At 43.2% G+C, this 16,460-nt stretch overlaps 1 protein-coding gene across 17 annotated transcripts in view; it reads left to right on the top strand.

Annotated features, from left to right (window-relative positions):
- Window positions 1-16,460, top strand: part of ptk2.L (protein tyrosine kinase 2 L homeolog) — a 215,009-nt gene that overhangs the window by 61,841 nt on the left and 136,708 nt on the right. For 3 of the 17 annotated variants that reach the window (XM_041565382.1, XM_041565373.1, XM_041565367.1), the window contains exon 1: window positions 5,364-6,283. In XM_041565382.1, the coding sequence (XP_041421316.1) occupies window positions 6,181-6,283 (103 nt within the window). In that variant the 5' untranslated portion in view covers window positions 5,364-6,180. 17 annotated transcript variants of the gene reach the window in all.

Below are 16,460 nucleotides of genomic sequence, written 5' to 3'. Positions count from 1 at the left end.
GGCCTAGCCAAACCTGTAAGGAGAGAACCTCATCAATGTCTCATGCAGTTGTCACCTGGTGGAAGGCCATGTTTGAGTGAGTGTCCTAAAAACTACAGTTACTCCCAACGGGAAAGTTATCAGATTTTTGCCTGGCCCAATTTTTTCAGAATTTTTTAATGATAAATAAGGTCCATTCGGGCCATCAGAGTTTATTGGATTTTTATGTTGGAAATACTTCTGACCCTGATAAATAACCCCCTTTGTGCCTCTCTAAAGCAGTCAGTGGAGGGGGTCGCCGACTGTTCTAAATTGATACATTTAGTTGTTCCATTTCTTATCTTTGGGCATGTTGAGCAGAATCCCTGAGTTTCATTAAAGGCAGCTGTTAGAATTGATACAATAGTTGCCGATATTCCACAGATAGTGCTGAGAAATTTAAATGGATCAACTAATGTAGCAAATTGCAACAGTTCAGAATGTACACCTGAATAAGCTGCAAGACTGAAACACAGGAGAAAGGAACACTAAAAATTGACATTTTGGAAAAACGGTAAAAAATAAAAGATGGAAAGCCATTGAAAAAGTCTTATTTTCTGATGAACAATCTTAAAACAATTGAACTGAAAAAAGGTCTTTTGAAGGTGAACAACCCCTTTTAAGCTGTTTTGCGGTTTCCTTTGTCCTGCAAAGCTTTCTTATTTCAAATTAAAGTTGCTTCTCCATTAAATATATATCCCCAAAATTCCTAAAACTGATGTAAAGCTGACTATATATGTGGCCAAATCTAGGTATGTCCGTTTTGGTTGCCCAGGAGGTGTGATGTATAAGGTCCTCCTATCAGTCCATTTCCTACCCTGGGCAACCTTGATGGGAACCCATAGGAATTCTCTCGTCCATGGTCGATATCTGTGCGAGACTAACTGGATATGAGCTGGGGAGGCTGTTGTTTTGGCTGTTCAGGCTCAGTGCCAATTATTGACGTTGGCAGCTATGTATGGTCTGCTTAATATTTGCTAATTCGTTATAATTGGGCAAGATCAGCAAGACTAATGGAAGCAGAACTGTGGGTGCTGTGGATTGCTACTTCACCTGTTCATTGATCTTCTACATGTGTCATTTGATGTGGCCGACCCAAAGGTTTAGCCATTGCATGAGACTCCCGCACAAGGATCCCTGGCAGATAGAGTACAGCAGGGCTGCCCAAAAGGTAGATCAGAATCTACCAGTAGACCTTAAGCTGTTGATCTAAAACACTGTCAACAATGCTTTTCATGCAGATATTTATTATGTTAAAGGGATACTGTCATGGGGAAAAAAAATTTTTTTCAAAATGAACCAGTTAAAGTGGACCTGTCACCCAGACACAAAAATCTGTATAATAAAAGTCCTTTTCAAATTAAACATGAAATCCAATTTCTATGTCTTATTAAAGCATTCATAGCTGTTGTAAGCTCATTTAAACATCTCAGCTGTCAATCAAATATTGTCCGTCCCTCCTCTATGCCATGGGCATAGAGGTGGGGCAGGCAATTACGTTCACTTTCCATTCAGCACTTCCTACATGTCACTGCTCTCCACACATTCCCCCCTCTCTTCACCGTTTAATTGTGTAACCAGGACATGGGGATGGACATCAGGTCCCCCATTCTGGTGCACAAACAAGATTCTGAGATGATACAAGACTTGTCTTAATAACAGTGTCGACAAAATGGCTCCTGCCTGCTTGCAGTAATTATGAATTCCCAGACGGAAGGAAACAAGATTCAAATAATTTATATAGTGTACTTAAAGTTCATTTTGCTTGACTGATGTGATGAAATAGGATTATGAATATTTTTTTGGGGTGACGGGTCCCCTTTAATAGTGCTGCTACAGCAGAATTCTGCACTGAAATCCATTTCTCAAAAGAGCAAACAGATTTTTTTATATTCAATTTTGAAATCTGACATGGGGCTAGACAATTTCCCAGCTGCCCCAAGTCATGTGACTTGTGCTCTGATAAACTTCAATCACTCTTTACTGCTGTACTGCAAGTTGGAGTGATATCACCCCCTCCCTTTTCCCCCCCAGCAGCCAAATAAAAGAACTGTCGCCCGGAAACGCCCAGCGAGGCAACTTCGGGCGACAATAGAAAACGAATCGCCGCGTGTGAATTAGCGCAGCGATTTCACCGCGATTTGCATTGACGCCAGCGCCAAAGTTAACAAAGCTATTTCGGCTTAAAAACCGCAGCGACTCGCAACTCGCAACTCGCCCAGCGCAGAATCGCGGCAAAATCGCGCCGTGTGGCCCTAGCCTAAAAACCCATGTCCCACTGAGACACATTCAGTTACATTGAGAAGGAAAAACAGCAGCCTGCCAGAAAGCATTTCTCTCCGAAAGTGCAGGCACATGTCACATGACATGGGGCAGCTGGGAAATTGACAAAATGTCTAGCCCCATGTCAGATTTCAAAATTGAATATAAAAAAAATCTGTTTGCTCTTTTGAGAAATGGATTTCAGTGCAGAATTCTGCTGGAGCAGCACTATTAACTGATGTGTTTTGAAAAAAACATGTTTTCCGATGACAGGATCCCTTTAAGGCAGGGATCCCCAACCTTTTGAAGCCGTGAGCAACATTCAGAAGTAAAAGGAGTTTGGGAGCAACACTATCATGAAAAATGTTCTTGGGGTACCAAATAAGTGCTGTGATTGGCCATTTAGTAGCCCCTATGTGGATTGTCAGCCTACATTGAGACTCTGTTTGGCAGTACACCTGGTTTTTATACAACTAAAACTTGCCTCCAAGCCCAGAATACAAAAATAAGCTCCTGCTTTAAGGCCACTGAGAGCAACATCCAAGGGGTTGGAGAGCACGAGCTACTGGTTGGGGATCACTGCTTTAAGGTCACATAAGAAATATAGGTTTGTTAAATATAGCTATATATATATATATATATATATATATATATATATATATATATATATATATATATATATATATATATATATATATATATATATATATATATTCTCCCATTAATCAGTATTTAAGTAATATTTTCCATGGAACGGAATGCTAACCATGCTTTCATGGATGTAGATAATAATGGGACACCATCACTAAAAGTAGCCCTTGCATTAATAAAGTGTGGGCCCTCCTGGAGAACAGGACAGCTGATGCCATTGGACTTACTTTGCTTTTAATTTAGAGAAAGGAAATGTATTTTTCCCACAGTAAACTGATTGGCAAGGGGTTTGCCATTGACATTGGCAAGTTCAACATCAAAGCGAGCCGGGGTGCGAGCTATTCCTGCTGCCATAAACCTTATGTGAATTCCAGACGCTCAGAAGCGGTGTTCCAGTTCTGTGTGACCCTTCCTGGGTGTTCGTAGACTTTTTGCGTAATGCGATACCTTTTGTTGCAGGGAACAGACTTGCCGTGGTTATTTTTATAGCAAAAAAGGGAAAAATGTGTATGGAGCTCAAGTCTTTGTCTTTATAAAGCCAAGGTCAGGAAAGCGAGACCCTCACTCTAATATCACACCTGGAGAAAAGTCATGGGGGCTCCTTATACCGGAAGGGCTTATTTAACTTGGGCATCAGATTATTTCAGTCTTTGCCCAACTTTGACATCTCCTTTCCCAGTGGGTTTTTTTCTGCCTTTAAAATCAGTCTCTGGCCCTGATCAGATACCGATTGGGCCGTGAATAAAGGGGACAGCTATGGAGTCGCCCAGCTTCTATTATTGACCCGTGTGTGGCCAACTTGCACTATTTACATGCAGCTTGTTAATTATACATGGGTTTGCTGTGGAATTGTGTGGACATAGGGATTTCTGGATATAGGATCTTTCCTTCATTTGGAGTGCCATGCCTTAAGTAGTAATCGTCTGTGTGGCAGATTCCCAGTGAGGCTTCAGTATTTTTATGTTTTGCAGATTCAGTGTGGCTGTTGTGTGTTGCCGTTAAAGGGGAAGTTCACCTTTTAAATAAAATTGCAGTATGTTCTATTCCAGCAACCTTTCAATTGGTCTTCATTTGTTTGTTTCATCCATACATGTCTGTTTTCATCCTGCCATTGAAAATTCATGAATTGGGTTCTGATTTATTGTTCTTCCCCCTTTTATTCCCCCCCCCCTTTTTTATTTGCTTACGTTATGTCTAAGACTCTCCTATTCTCATTTTAACTGCCACATTGCTGCCTGGTTGCTAAGGTAATTTAAGCCCTAGCAATCAGTCACAAGTTGAAATTTCAAGCCTAACGGCTGCAGAATAAAGTAGGTTAAAAAAAAAAAAGATAAAAGTCAAAATCTCTTAGAATAATGCTGTCACATTGAAAAATTAAGTGGGGGTGAACTACCATTGAAGGTTTTAGGGAGCTAGGGATGCACCAAATCCACTATTTTAGGTTTCGGCCGAACCCTCTGTTAAAGATTCGGCCGAATACCGAACCAAAGCTAAACCGCAATTTAATATGTAAATCAGGGACGTTAGGGGGGGGAAAGAGAACTGTGCAAGCGGCGTGTGGCTAAAATTTTGACTTTCTGGTTTGTGTGACAAAAAGCCATGTGATTATTTTTTGGATATGGTTCGGCCAGGCCTTGGATTTGGTTGAATCCGAATTCTGATGAAAAAGGCTGAATACTGGATTCGATGTATCCCTACTGGGAGCTGTAGTTACACAGCAGGGTGAGGTAGGCCCGGACTGGCAATCTGTGGGTTCTGGCAAATGCCAGAGGGGCTGCTGTAAGTTCCCATAGACAGTGAATATTTAGGGAGCTGGTGGAGGACTATTTTGGCCACTGTGTACTTGAAATGTCCTATTTTTACTCCCAGTCCAGACCTGGGATGGGGTTAAGGTATATGAAGGTTGCTAGGATTGATGCTTTGCCTGTTGGATTCTGGGAGTTGTAGTTCAAGACCAGTTGGAGGGAGATTAGTCCTATAGAAGGCTCAGTAAATCATTAAATGAAGATTAAAGGCAATGCTGTTCTATTTATTACATCAGCAACTCCATGAAAAGTAAAGGCACATTTTCAGTTTTGCATTCGTCCCGTGTGTGTGTGTGTGAATGGGTTAATTCATTGACTGGGAACCAGATCCTGAGGATTTGCTATTGTGACTGGGCCGGTTCATTTAGAGCCATTTCCAACCCGGGAAGAAAAGCCATCGCTCCTGTGCCAGACCTGAATGGAAACCTGTTTGGTTGGCAGAGAGCAGCGGCCGGGCGCAGCCAAGTTTGCTGTGTGTTTGGTAAACAGAGAGTGAGTGCAGGGTGCCATTAGCATATTAACAAGGTGCTTACTAATAGCCTTCACTCTCCTCACTGACTCCTCCTCCAAGCCCCTCCCTCCCTCTCTCTCAGCCTGACTGAATGAAGGCAGGAATTACAGGCACAGTCACGTTACTGACTCTCTCTCCAGCACTTCACCCAGGAGAAGCAATAGAATGGTGTGTGTGTTTGCTGAGGAGACATGACAAGATTGTGTCGTTGCGACTGCTGAGGAGAGAGAAGATTGTGTCGTTGTGACTGCTGAGGAGACATGAGAAGATTGTGTTGTTGCAACTTCTGAGAAGAGACAAGATTGTGTCGTTGCGACTGCTGAGGAGATTAGATTGTGTCATTGCGACTGCTGAGGAGACCTGAGAAGATCGTGTCGTTGCGACTGCTGAGGAGAGAGAAGATTGTGTCGTTGCGACTGCTGAGGAGACATGAGAAGATTGTGTTGTTGCAACTGCTGAGAAGAGACACGATTGTGTTGTTACGACTGCTGAGGAGACAAGATTGTGTCGTTGCGACTGCTGAGGAGAGAGGAGATTGTGTCGTTGCGACTGCTGAGGAGAGAGGAGAAGATTGTGTTCTTGCGACTGCTGAGGAGAAGATTGTGTTGTTGCGACTGCTGAGGAGACATGAGAAGCTTGTGTTGTTGCGACTGCTGAGGAGACAAGATTGTGTCGTTGCGACTGCTGAGGAGACATGAGAAGATTGTGTCGTTGCGACTGCTGAGGAGACAAGATTGTGTCGTTGCGACTGCTGAGGAGACATGAGAAGATTGTGTCGTTGCACTGGAGTCTCAATATGCCCTCCTAGTGCCGGAGTCACAGCTACAGAGCCAATGCGGGCAACCTTCAGCCAGGCTCCCAGCCCCCGAGCTCTCAATTGGGACATTGTATCCGGGAGACGGCCCTGATTCCTCCCCCTCGCCCCGTGTGTTTATGTGGATGGAAGGGGCCGGCCGGCTGGGCCAGGATCAGGCAGGTGCTGGAATCTTTATGGAGAAGAGCGGATGCAGTCCTTTCCCAATCTGCTGGACCAGAGGTACCATTACATTCTCCCCTTCTTCACTGATCACTCATTCTGCCTGCTAACCCTTACACTGCCTTGTACTAAATCATTCTCATTTAACCCCCAACATCACAACTGCTAGTTATAGATTTGTTATATTCTGGGTCTTGTAGTTTAACAAACTCCAAATGACATATCCCCCCCCCCCATGCTACTTATGGAATCGAGAGAAGGAATGTCAGAGGTTTGTCCACTGCTGGGAGGGAAAGGGTTAATGGCTGCAGGTTGGTGGTTATTGCCTGTAGTAAGCTCTGCTGTCACATGTGAGCCGGGAAACTTGCTGTGACTTGTAGCCCCCGACCCCTCTGCTACCTGAATGTTATGTGTATGTGCAAATGGCTTGTTTTGGGAAGCTCCTCCTCTCTTGGCTGGGCTAATAAAGGGCAAGTGAACACTAGGATATTAATATTCCCCTGATTTATTACATGGGCTGACAGCACTAACCGTATGTCTGATATAAACTGATGTCACGGGTCATTGGGCCAGACTAATAGAATGATGTGAGGGGGGAGGGGATGTGGCTCCTCTCTACCATACCCTGACTGTCATATTACTGTACGGCTACTGAGCTAAAAGACATGTATGTTGTATGTATGTTGTATGTATGTTGTGTGTATGTTGTGTGTATATTGTGTGCTGTGCAGTCATAGCCGCTGTTAGCTTCATCCCTTCCAGCTGAACCCTCCAAATCATCATCAGTGCTGCCCAATATGTCGGCGCTCTAAAAAAAAAAAAACATGTTAAGAATAATAATAATAATATCAGCAGTTTGTATAGATCCGTTCCCGGGGAGGCAACGACAGATGCCGGTGGTATAAAGCCCAGGAAAGGAGATTTACTGGCTGATCCGGGAGACTTGTTTCACTGCCCATCTGTACATTACTAATTGCAATCTCTCATTAAGGCACATGTTGCCTTTACTCCCAGCATAAACGCCTACCCATAATGCACTCGGTTCGGTGTATTCCGATATATTTGCTCTTTTTCATAGTAAAGGTGGCCATACACTATAAGATCCGCTCGTTTGGCAAGGTCGCCAGATGTGCGGATCTTAACCCGATAAATCCACTAACGGCTCGGCGATATCGGATGAATCTGAACGTTTGGCCCTGGGGCCGAACGATCGGATTACAATTCTACGAATGGGCTCCGACGGGTTGCAGGACCGCATCAACTAGCCAATGCGGTCCTGGATCGTACAAAAAAAAATCTAATTTGACCAATCAATATCTGGCCAATTTTTGGCCTGATATAGACCGGGAGGACCCGTCGGGAGCCCCCACACATGGGCAGAATTTTCCTCAGTGGGGGAAAATATTCTTCCTGTATCCAAAATGGCAATGGGACCAGTCCCTGGTTCAACTTGTACTATGATTACTATTATTTTCCTACTTGCTGGATGGCTAATTAGAACCTAGTTTAGAAGCAAACGTAGCGCTAACTAAATCTACATACCTACCTACCTTGGCAAAGAGCAGTCCGCTGAAATATTTGCAGTCAGGTGTATGCTGTCAGAGGGGTTGCTGGGAATTGTAGTGCAGCAACATGTGACGAGCTGCCAAGGAAGAGATCCCAGAATACAGCACTAAATGTTCCAGCTGTCCTGTTAACAGGAACCCTTGGAGATTCAACATGATCTCGCATGTGCTAATGGCTGCCAGTGATTTGTGGGTGATTCTCATTCTAAACAATAACAAGGGGCCCGTGTGTTTCTGTTTGGAAGCAAGTGTTGTGTTGGGGCCCCGTGTCTACTGCTCCTACTTGATATTCAGCGAGCGTTTAATCCACCTGTTGTCATATCCTGAAACCCAACACCGGGGGTTGTCTGCTCCCCCTCCTGCCCCACTGCTGGAACGCCACATCTCAGGGCTATTCCTGGCTCAGTACAGGTAGATCTATTCCTGGCTCAGGAAGATCTATTCTTGGCTCAGTACAGGTAGATTTATTCCTGGCTCCGTACAGATAGATCTATTCATGGCTCAGTACAGGTAGATCTATTCCTGGCGCAGTACAGGTAGATCTATTCCTGGCGCAGTACAGGTAGATCTATCCATGGCTCAGTACAGGTAGATCTGTTCATGGCTCAGTCCAGGTAGATCTGTTCATGGCTCAGTCCAGGTAGATCTGTTCATGGCTCAGTCCAGGTAGATCTGTTCATGGCTCAGTCCAGGTAGATCTGTTCATGGCTCAGTCCAGGTAGATCTGGTCATGGCTCAGTACAGGTAGATCTGTTCATGGCTCAGTACAGGTAGATCTATTATCTATTCCTGGCTCAGTACAGGTAGATCTGTTCATGGCTCTGTACAGGTAGATCTGTTCATGGCTCTGTACAGGTAGATCTGTTCATGGCTCAGTACAGGTAGATCTGTTCATGGCTCAGTACAGGTAGATCTGTTCATGGCTCAGTACAGGTAGATCCCTTATCTATTCCTGGCTCAGTACAGGTAGATCTAGTCATGGCTCAGTACAGGTAGGTCTGTTCATGGCTCAGTACTGGTAGATCTATTATCTATTCCTGCCTCAGTGCAGGTAGATCTGTTCATGGCTCAGTACAGGTAGATCTGTTCATGGCTCAGTACAGGTAGATCCCTTAGAAAGACAATGTACAAGTCACCCTTTGCTGTTTAAAGGTCAACTTTTCTAATCCAATGTCTCTCCCAATACCATATCTTTAAGATAAATCACTTGTTTGTCAAAGTTATTAAGGGTAGGGGCACACGGCGCGATTTCGCCGCGATTCTGCGCTAAGCGAGTTGTCGCTGCGTTTTTTAAGCCGAAATAGCTTTGCTAACTTTGGCGCTGGCGTCAATGCAAATCGGGCGAAATCGCTGCGATAATTCACACGCGGCGATTCTTTTTCTATTGTCGCCCGAAGTTGCCTCGCTGGGCGTTTCCGGGCGACAGTAGAAAAAGAATCGCCGCGTGTGAATTAGCGCAGCGATTTCGCCGCGATTTGCATTGACGCCAGCGCCAAAGTTAGCAAAGCTATTTCGGCTTAAAAAACGCAGCGACAACTCGCCCAGCGCAGAATCGCGGCGAAATCGCGCCGTGTGCCCCTAGCCTAAGGGCTCTTGCAATTTTATTGCCTTTCCACACATCGGCTTTTTTGTGCTTTTTGACTGTAGTGCAACGCAGGAATTTACTGACCCCATTCTTCTTTATAAGCGCTGTACCCACGGGGGGCTGCATTGTAAAGGCAATCGCTGATAAAATGTGCACAATACGCCGAACGCTACCCGCAGGACTGAAATGCTGAACGCTACGCATCAGTTGTTGCGCTGGTTAACGCCTTCATTGCCATGCTGTGGGCTGCAGAAACGGCCACCGCGGGGACTGCAACTGAAAACTGGTTATAAGATCCATTTGCCAGAAACTTGTTATCCAGAAAGGTCAGATTTACAGGGAGGGAATCTCCCATACTCTCCAGGATAATGAAATTCAAAATAATTTCCCTATAATTTCCAATTCATATCATTTGAAGTCGTGCTCCCTTTAATGGATTCCTGAGCATTTTGAGCAGGTGCTTTTCTACTTATTTGCTTCAAATACAGGTACCCCCTTTATGAGTCGGTATCCTGGAAGTCAAGGAGCATCTTTTTATACAAGTACAGGTATGGGATCTGTTATCCAGAAAGCTCTGAATTACAGAAAGGCCATCTCCCATACACTCCATTTTTTCCAAATAATCCAAATTTTTTTAAAAATTTCCTTTTTCTGTATAATAATTAAACAGTAGCTTGTACTTGATCCCAACTAACATACAATTAATCCTTATTGGTTGCTAGCGCCCAAATTACCCTAGCAACCATGCACTGATTTGAATAAGAGAATAATAACTGGAATAGGAGAGGCCTGAATAGAAAGATGAGTAATAAAAAGTAGCAATATCAATACATTTATAGCCTTACAGAGCATTTGTTTTTTTTTTTTCAAGATGGGGTCAGTGATCCCCATTTGAAACCTGGAAAGTGTCAGTAGAAGAAGGCAATTTATTCAAAACCTATAAAAAAAAAAAAAAAGAACAAATGAAGGCCAATTGAAAAGTTGCTTAGAATTAGCTATTCTATAGCATACTAAAAGTTAACCTAAAGTGCATAATATGTTGCCATATGAGCCAGCTGAGATGTATGTAGACTTGTCACCTCACCCTTTTAAGCTGTCTGTACATAAATCTGCTTCCCGAATGGTCAGTTAGCATTCCATTTAGATAACATGCTGCATGGCTATACAGAAGCCATTGCAATCTGCAGCATGCACCCTCCTTACAGGGATACTGTCATGGGAAAACATGTTTATTTCAAAACACATCAGTTAATAGTGCTGCTCCAGCAGAATTCTGCCTGAAATCCAATTCTCAAAAGAGCAAACAGATTTTTTTATTTTCAATTTTGAAATCGGACATGGGGCTAGACATATTGTCAGATTCCTAGCTGCCCCCAGCCATGTGACTTGTGCCTGCACTTTAGGATGGAACTACTTTCTGGCAGGCTATTTCTCCTACTTAATGTAACTTAATGTGTCTCGGCGAGACTTGGCTATTACTATTAGATCTACCAGGCAGCTGTTATCTTGTGTTAGGGAGCTGCTATCTGGTTACCTTCCCACTGTTCTGTTGTTAGGCTGCTGGGGTGGAAGGGAGGGGTAATATCACTACAAATTGCTGTACAGCAGTAAAGAGTGACTAAAGTTTATCAGAGCACTAATCACATGATTGGAGGCAGCTGGGAAACTGACAATATGTCTAGCCCCATGTCAGATTTCAAAATCGAATATAAAAAAATCTGTTATTTTGAAAAATGGATTTTAATGCAGAATTCTGCTGGAGCAGCACTAATAACTGATGGGTTTTGAAAAAAAACATGTTTTCCCATGACAGTATCCCTTTAAGGGCTGAGGCCCAACGGGGCAATTTTTATGATTGACTACGGGCACAAATCTCTCAAAAATGCCCCTCCATTGCAAATAATATGACCAACGTATGACTAAATTGCCCGAAGTTACCTCTGGAGCACTGCCCTAACTGCTTGTGGCAGGGAGCTACTTGCTCAGTAGATACAACAGTAGCAAAGGAAATCATTGCTGAAAGCTGGCACTTATTTTTATGGGCAAGTGACAGTTTGTTATAGTGGCCTGCTGGGACCTGGGGGGGTCACAACCCTATTATAGCAGTGAGGCTGTCCCGTTGGCTGTGAAAGAGGAAAAATCAAAGAAAATTGCCTGGCCTGCAGAAAGTGCAGTATTGTGTGCTTCGTTAGCTTCACATGCTAATTAACGCTAGTTCTAAGCAGTACTCTCCTCTAATTGGCAGGCTTTGGAACTCTTTCCTGATTAATGGATATAGTAATCCTGCCTAATATGTGCCCTTCCCCGACCCACTGAACTGATTCAATTCCTCAACAGCGTTTTGCTACATTGTTCATTCCCAGTGCACTTTGGGGCAGTTCCACTCTATAATGAGGGACTTTAACCTTGGCTTAGACTGAATTTGGCACAAAAATGTAAATCCGTCCCTTATTTTTGGGTTCATTCGGTTGCATCAAATTGGTGCTTGAGCTCAGATTAAAAGTGCACCCGAGTGCCCATGGGAATGAGAGGGAATTGCTTCCTCTGCGTCCTGCACCAACTACACTTTACGACGAAACCCCGTGTGGGTTCAGTTTAGGTGAGGGGAAATCTCTAAAGCCCATTTGAGCTGTTGGGATTAAAAATGGAGTTCAAGGAAAAAGGAGACAGACGTCACTGGGGAGGGGGCAATTTGTTAGCAATAATGATCACTGGAGGATGCCCAACATCAGACTCCAGACTGGCACTTCTCTTGTGAGAAACACACACAAACACTAGAGTCCTGCAGTGGGTCAGGTACCCGCAAAAATCTACGGTTTGCAGGTAGAAGTTTCTGGAGCGGGTATAGATACGGGTCGGCGGTTCTCTGGGTTTGCGGGTCAGGTGGCGAGTCTTCTCAATAGCGAGTTTTATTCCTTTTTTTCTGATCACGCCCACTTCTAATCAGGCCTGGACTGGCAATCTGTGGGTCCTGGCAAATGCCAGAGGGGCTGCTGTACGATTCCATAGAAAGTCACCATATAGTAGGCTGGTAGGGGCTGTTTGGGCCTCTGTGTACTTGGAATGACAGTGCCTATTTTGACTCCCAGGACTGCTTCTAATGATGTCACTTCCGGTTTACAATGACAGCACTTCCTGTTTCTTGATGGACAGCAGGTCGCGAATCTGGTTGCGGTTAAGGTACTTGCGGGTCGGGTAGCGGGTAAGTATGCGGGTCCAATTCGGGTTTAACAAATTGGTACCACGCAGGACTCTTAACACACCCAACAAACTGGCCCCCCAGATGATTAACCCTTTCATTTAAGGGAATCCAAACATGGCCCAACAAGGCTGGGTGTGCAATTAAAATGAATGTTGTACTAGGGTGAGTTATAGTAACTTGTTGGTTGCTATTTCACCCCATTACTTGGTAAACTTCCCCTTCTGTTTGTAGGGTGTTTATTGCCTTGTATAATTAGAGCTTTAACATTTGTGCCTACGAGTATAAACCCCGCTCCTCTGTGTGACAGTGATACAGAGCCACACACACCTGGACATAACTAGAAGTTACTGAGCCCCATACAAAATCATTTAAGGACCCTTTAACTTTGTGGTTATGTCTAATGGGCCCCCAGCAGTCACATTGCTTCTTATCTGTTACATCACCTTGCCAGGGAAAACTGCTCTAGGTTGGTTGTGGAAAAGGTTTGAGTATAGAATACATTATCCGGAAACCCATTTCAGAAAGGCAGTCTCCCGTAGACTCAGTTTTATCCAAATAATCCAAATTTTGAAGAACGATTCCCCTTTTCTCTGTGATAATAAAACAGTAGCTTGTACTTGATCCCAACTAAGATATAATTAATCCTTATTGGAGGCAAAATCAGCCTATTGGGGTTATTTAATGTTTAGATGATTTTTTAGTAGACTAAAGGTATGACAATCCAAATTACGAAAAGATCCATTTTCCGGAAAACCTCAGGTCCCCAGCATTTTGAATAACAGGTCTCGTACCTGTATTTGCAGTAGTGGGGCAAATTCTGCCAGGGCATATCAGTGCATCCATCAGAGAGCCCATATTCTATGTGTTAGTAGAATATAAGACTCACAAACCCAGTCTGACTATAGACATTAGTATAAGAGGCACGGACCCAGTCTGACTATAGACATTAGTAGAATATAATACACAAGAGCCATGAATATCTTGTAAATGATATCCTTATAAATGGTGAGTACTGATGTCATCAGTTATAAACGGTGAGTTCTGATGTCATTTCTGTTACAAGTAGGGTTGCCACCTTTTAAAACAATGCTTACCGGTTGGTGGTGGGAGCAAATGGGCGGGCTATCACGTAAAAGGGGGTGAGGCGTGGCGTAGAAAGGGGCGTGCCGTGCATTTTGGGCAGGTTGGCGGCAGCCGAGGGCTTTTGTTAGGAGTATTACAAATTTACCGGCAGCTACATTGCCGGTTAATTTGTAATACCGGCCCCGTCAAGTTTTTTACCGGCTAGGCCGGTAAAATACCGGCCGGGTGGCAACCCTAGTCACAAGGTTCACTGGAACTTATGTATTATAATAAATAAAGTACCCCCTGTTGCAAAATATGAGGATATTAGAAGTTACCTCGAAGTTCCGTGACCTGTATAAAAACACTCGGCCTTCGGTCTCGTGTTTTTATATGTTCATGAAACTCCTCGGTAATTTATAATATCCTTATAATTTACAAGAGGGGGTACTTTATTCACTATATATCGCCCAGTCTGACTGTAGAGACTGTTAGCAGCTTTTCTAGCAGACAAGGAAGCATCTGTCATTTCTGTTGCTGTGTTTCCTAATAACATAACTGATATATGATAATTGTGCAATGCTGTAACAGAATTTAGATGGCAGTTTGTGCCAACTGCCTGTATCTGAATTCAGTGTGAATATACGGCCCTGTGTCAGTAACAAGTGCTAGATCCGCAGCTTCTGTGTTTCTCATACGGGGCATCAATATAAGTACAGGTATGGGACCTGTTATACAGAATGCTCGGGACCTGAGGGTTTCCAAATAATGGATCTTTCCATAATTTGGGTCTTCATGCCTTAAGTCTACTATAAAATCATATAAACATTAAATAAACCCAATAGTCTGGTTTTGCTTCCAATAAAGATTAATTATATCTTAGTTGGGATCAAGTACAAGTTATTGTTTTATTATTACACAGAAAAAGGAAATCATTTTTATAAATTTGGATTATTTGGATAAAATGGAGTCTATGGGAGATGGACATTCAGCGCTTTCTGTAAAAGGGGTTTCCGGATAACTGATCCTATACCTGTACTCTCATCTACTATCATGGGAAAGGCATCGTAATATTTGGGGTGTGGGGCAAATACAAAGCTTACAAGTAGGTCACAGCCAAATAACTGCTGGAAATTATTTTCTATTCTCTCTAAAACAGGGACCCCCAACCTTTTTTGGCCTGGGGACCAAAGTAGAGCCAAATTTTTTTTGCAAGGAACAGGGGGGGGGGGGGTCAGGGAGGAGGTTGTGAGGGGTCGAATGGGTCGGCGTTCATTTCGGGCGACTCGTTAATTTTTCGGCGGCTCACTTCAGTACTGTCCACAGCCTGGTTCTGGGCCGCGGGCCGGCAGTTGAGGACCCCTGCTCTAGAACAACAAGCCATGTGATTGCTGGGGTCCCTGACCTTGGCAACAAGAAAGCATATTGTGGAGTATATACTGTATTGCTTTTTGTTGAGACCCGCAGTTCCTGCCTGAAAATTTGCTATAAAATGGATTTCCCTCACCTCTCAAGCTCTTGCAGTTAATAATGTTTAACTCATGCAACCCCTGCCCTGGTTATGTCTTCCATTTATTCTTTCTAATAACTCGTCGCATCGGTGACCCTTGAACATTGCGCTGAGAGCAGACTGGCTTGTTTCCCAGTGGAATAATATGGGCAGGCTCAGCCAGGGTTTGGATGCACCATGAATGTGATACCGAGCTAAAGCTTTTCCTAATTATTAATTATGACCTAATAAAGAATTCCATCTTATGCTGATTCCCTTTTTAGCTACAGTGAAACCTCAATTTTACATCCCCTGATTTTTAAGTTTCCCCCTCATTTTACATTGTTGTTTTGTGATCCCACCTATATATTATGCATCATGTATTTCCCTGTTATTTCATTTTCCTGTATTTTTACACCATTTTTTCCTGGTCCCCTGAAAAAGTAAAATGGGGGTTCTACTGTATTTATTTATTTATTTATTTATTTATAATACACAAAAGCCGTGAATATCTTGTAAATTATATCCTTATAAACGGTGAGTAGTGTTGTCATCAGTTATAAACGGTGAGTAGTGATGTAATTTCTGTCACATGACTCACTAAAATTTGTGTATTATAATAAATAAAGTACCCCCAGTTGTAAAATATGAGTATATTAGAAGTTACCTCGGAGTTCCATGACCTGTATAAAAACACTCGGCCTTCGGCCTCGTACTTTTATATGGTCATGAAACTCCTCGGTAACTTATAATATCCTTATATTTTACAAGAGGGGGTACTTTATTCACTATATAATACACAAAAGCCATGAATATCTTGTAAATTATATCCTTATAAACGGTGAGTTCTGCCTTCGGCCTCGGGTTTTTATAGTCATGAAACTTCATGACTATAAAAAAAAAATTTGGTGTGAATTCCGCTGAAATAAAATGTTTTAAAGGCAAAGCCTGAGGATGGTGTGCTTCATATGCTGTTATTCAAGATAAGGAATTTGGCTGACTTGGAGGCAGCTTGGGAGTGGATGCACCCTGAAAATGTAAGTGGTGTGCTGAAGAAAAAATAGTTTTTGGACTGCCCCCATGGCTACACAGCAGCTTGTTTATATAAACTATAGTAGTACTTATCTGTTATCTACTGTGTATCCTGTGCTTGAATGGCTGCCCCCATGGCTACACAGCAGCTTATTTATATAAACTATAGTAGTACTTATCTGTTATCTACTGTGTATCCTGTGCTTGAATGGCTGCCCCCATGGCTACACAGCAGCTTGTTTATATAAACTATAGTAGTACTTATCTGTTATCTACTGTGTATCCTGTGCTTGAATGGCTGC

This window comes from Xenopus laevis, chromosome 6L, assembly GCF_017654675.1.
Source record: "Xenopus laevis strain J_2021 chromosome 6L, Xenopus_laevis_v10.1, whole genome shotgun sequence".
Taxonomy (NCBI): Eukaryota; Metazoa; Chordata; class Amphibia; order Anura; family Pipidae; genus Xenopus; species Xenopus laevis.
Note: the sequence above shows the minus strand (reverse complement) of the source record. Positions and strands in the feature narration are given on the sequence as shown.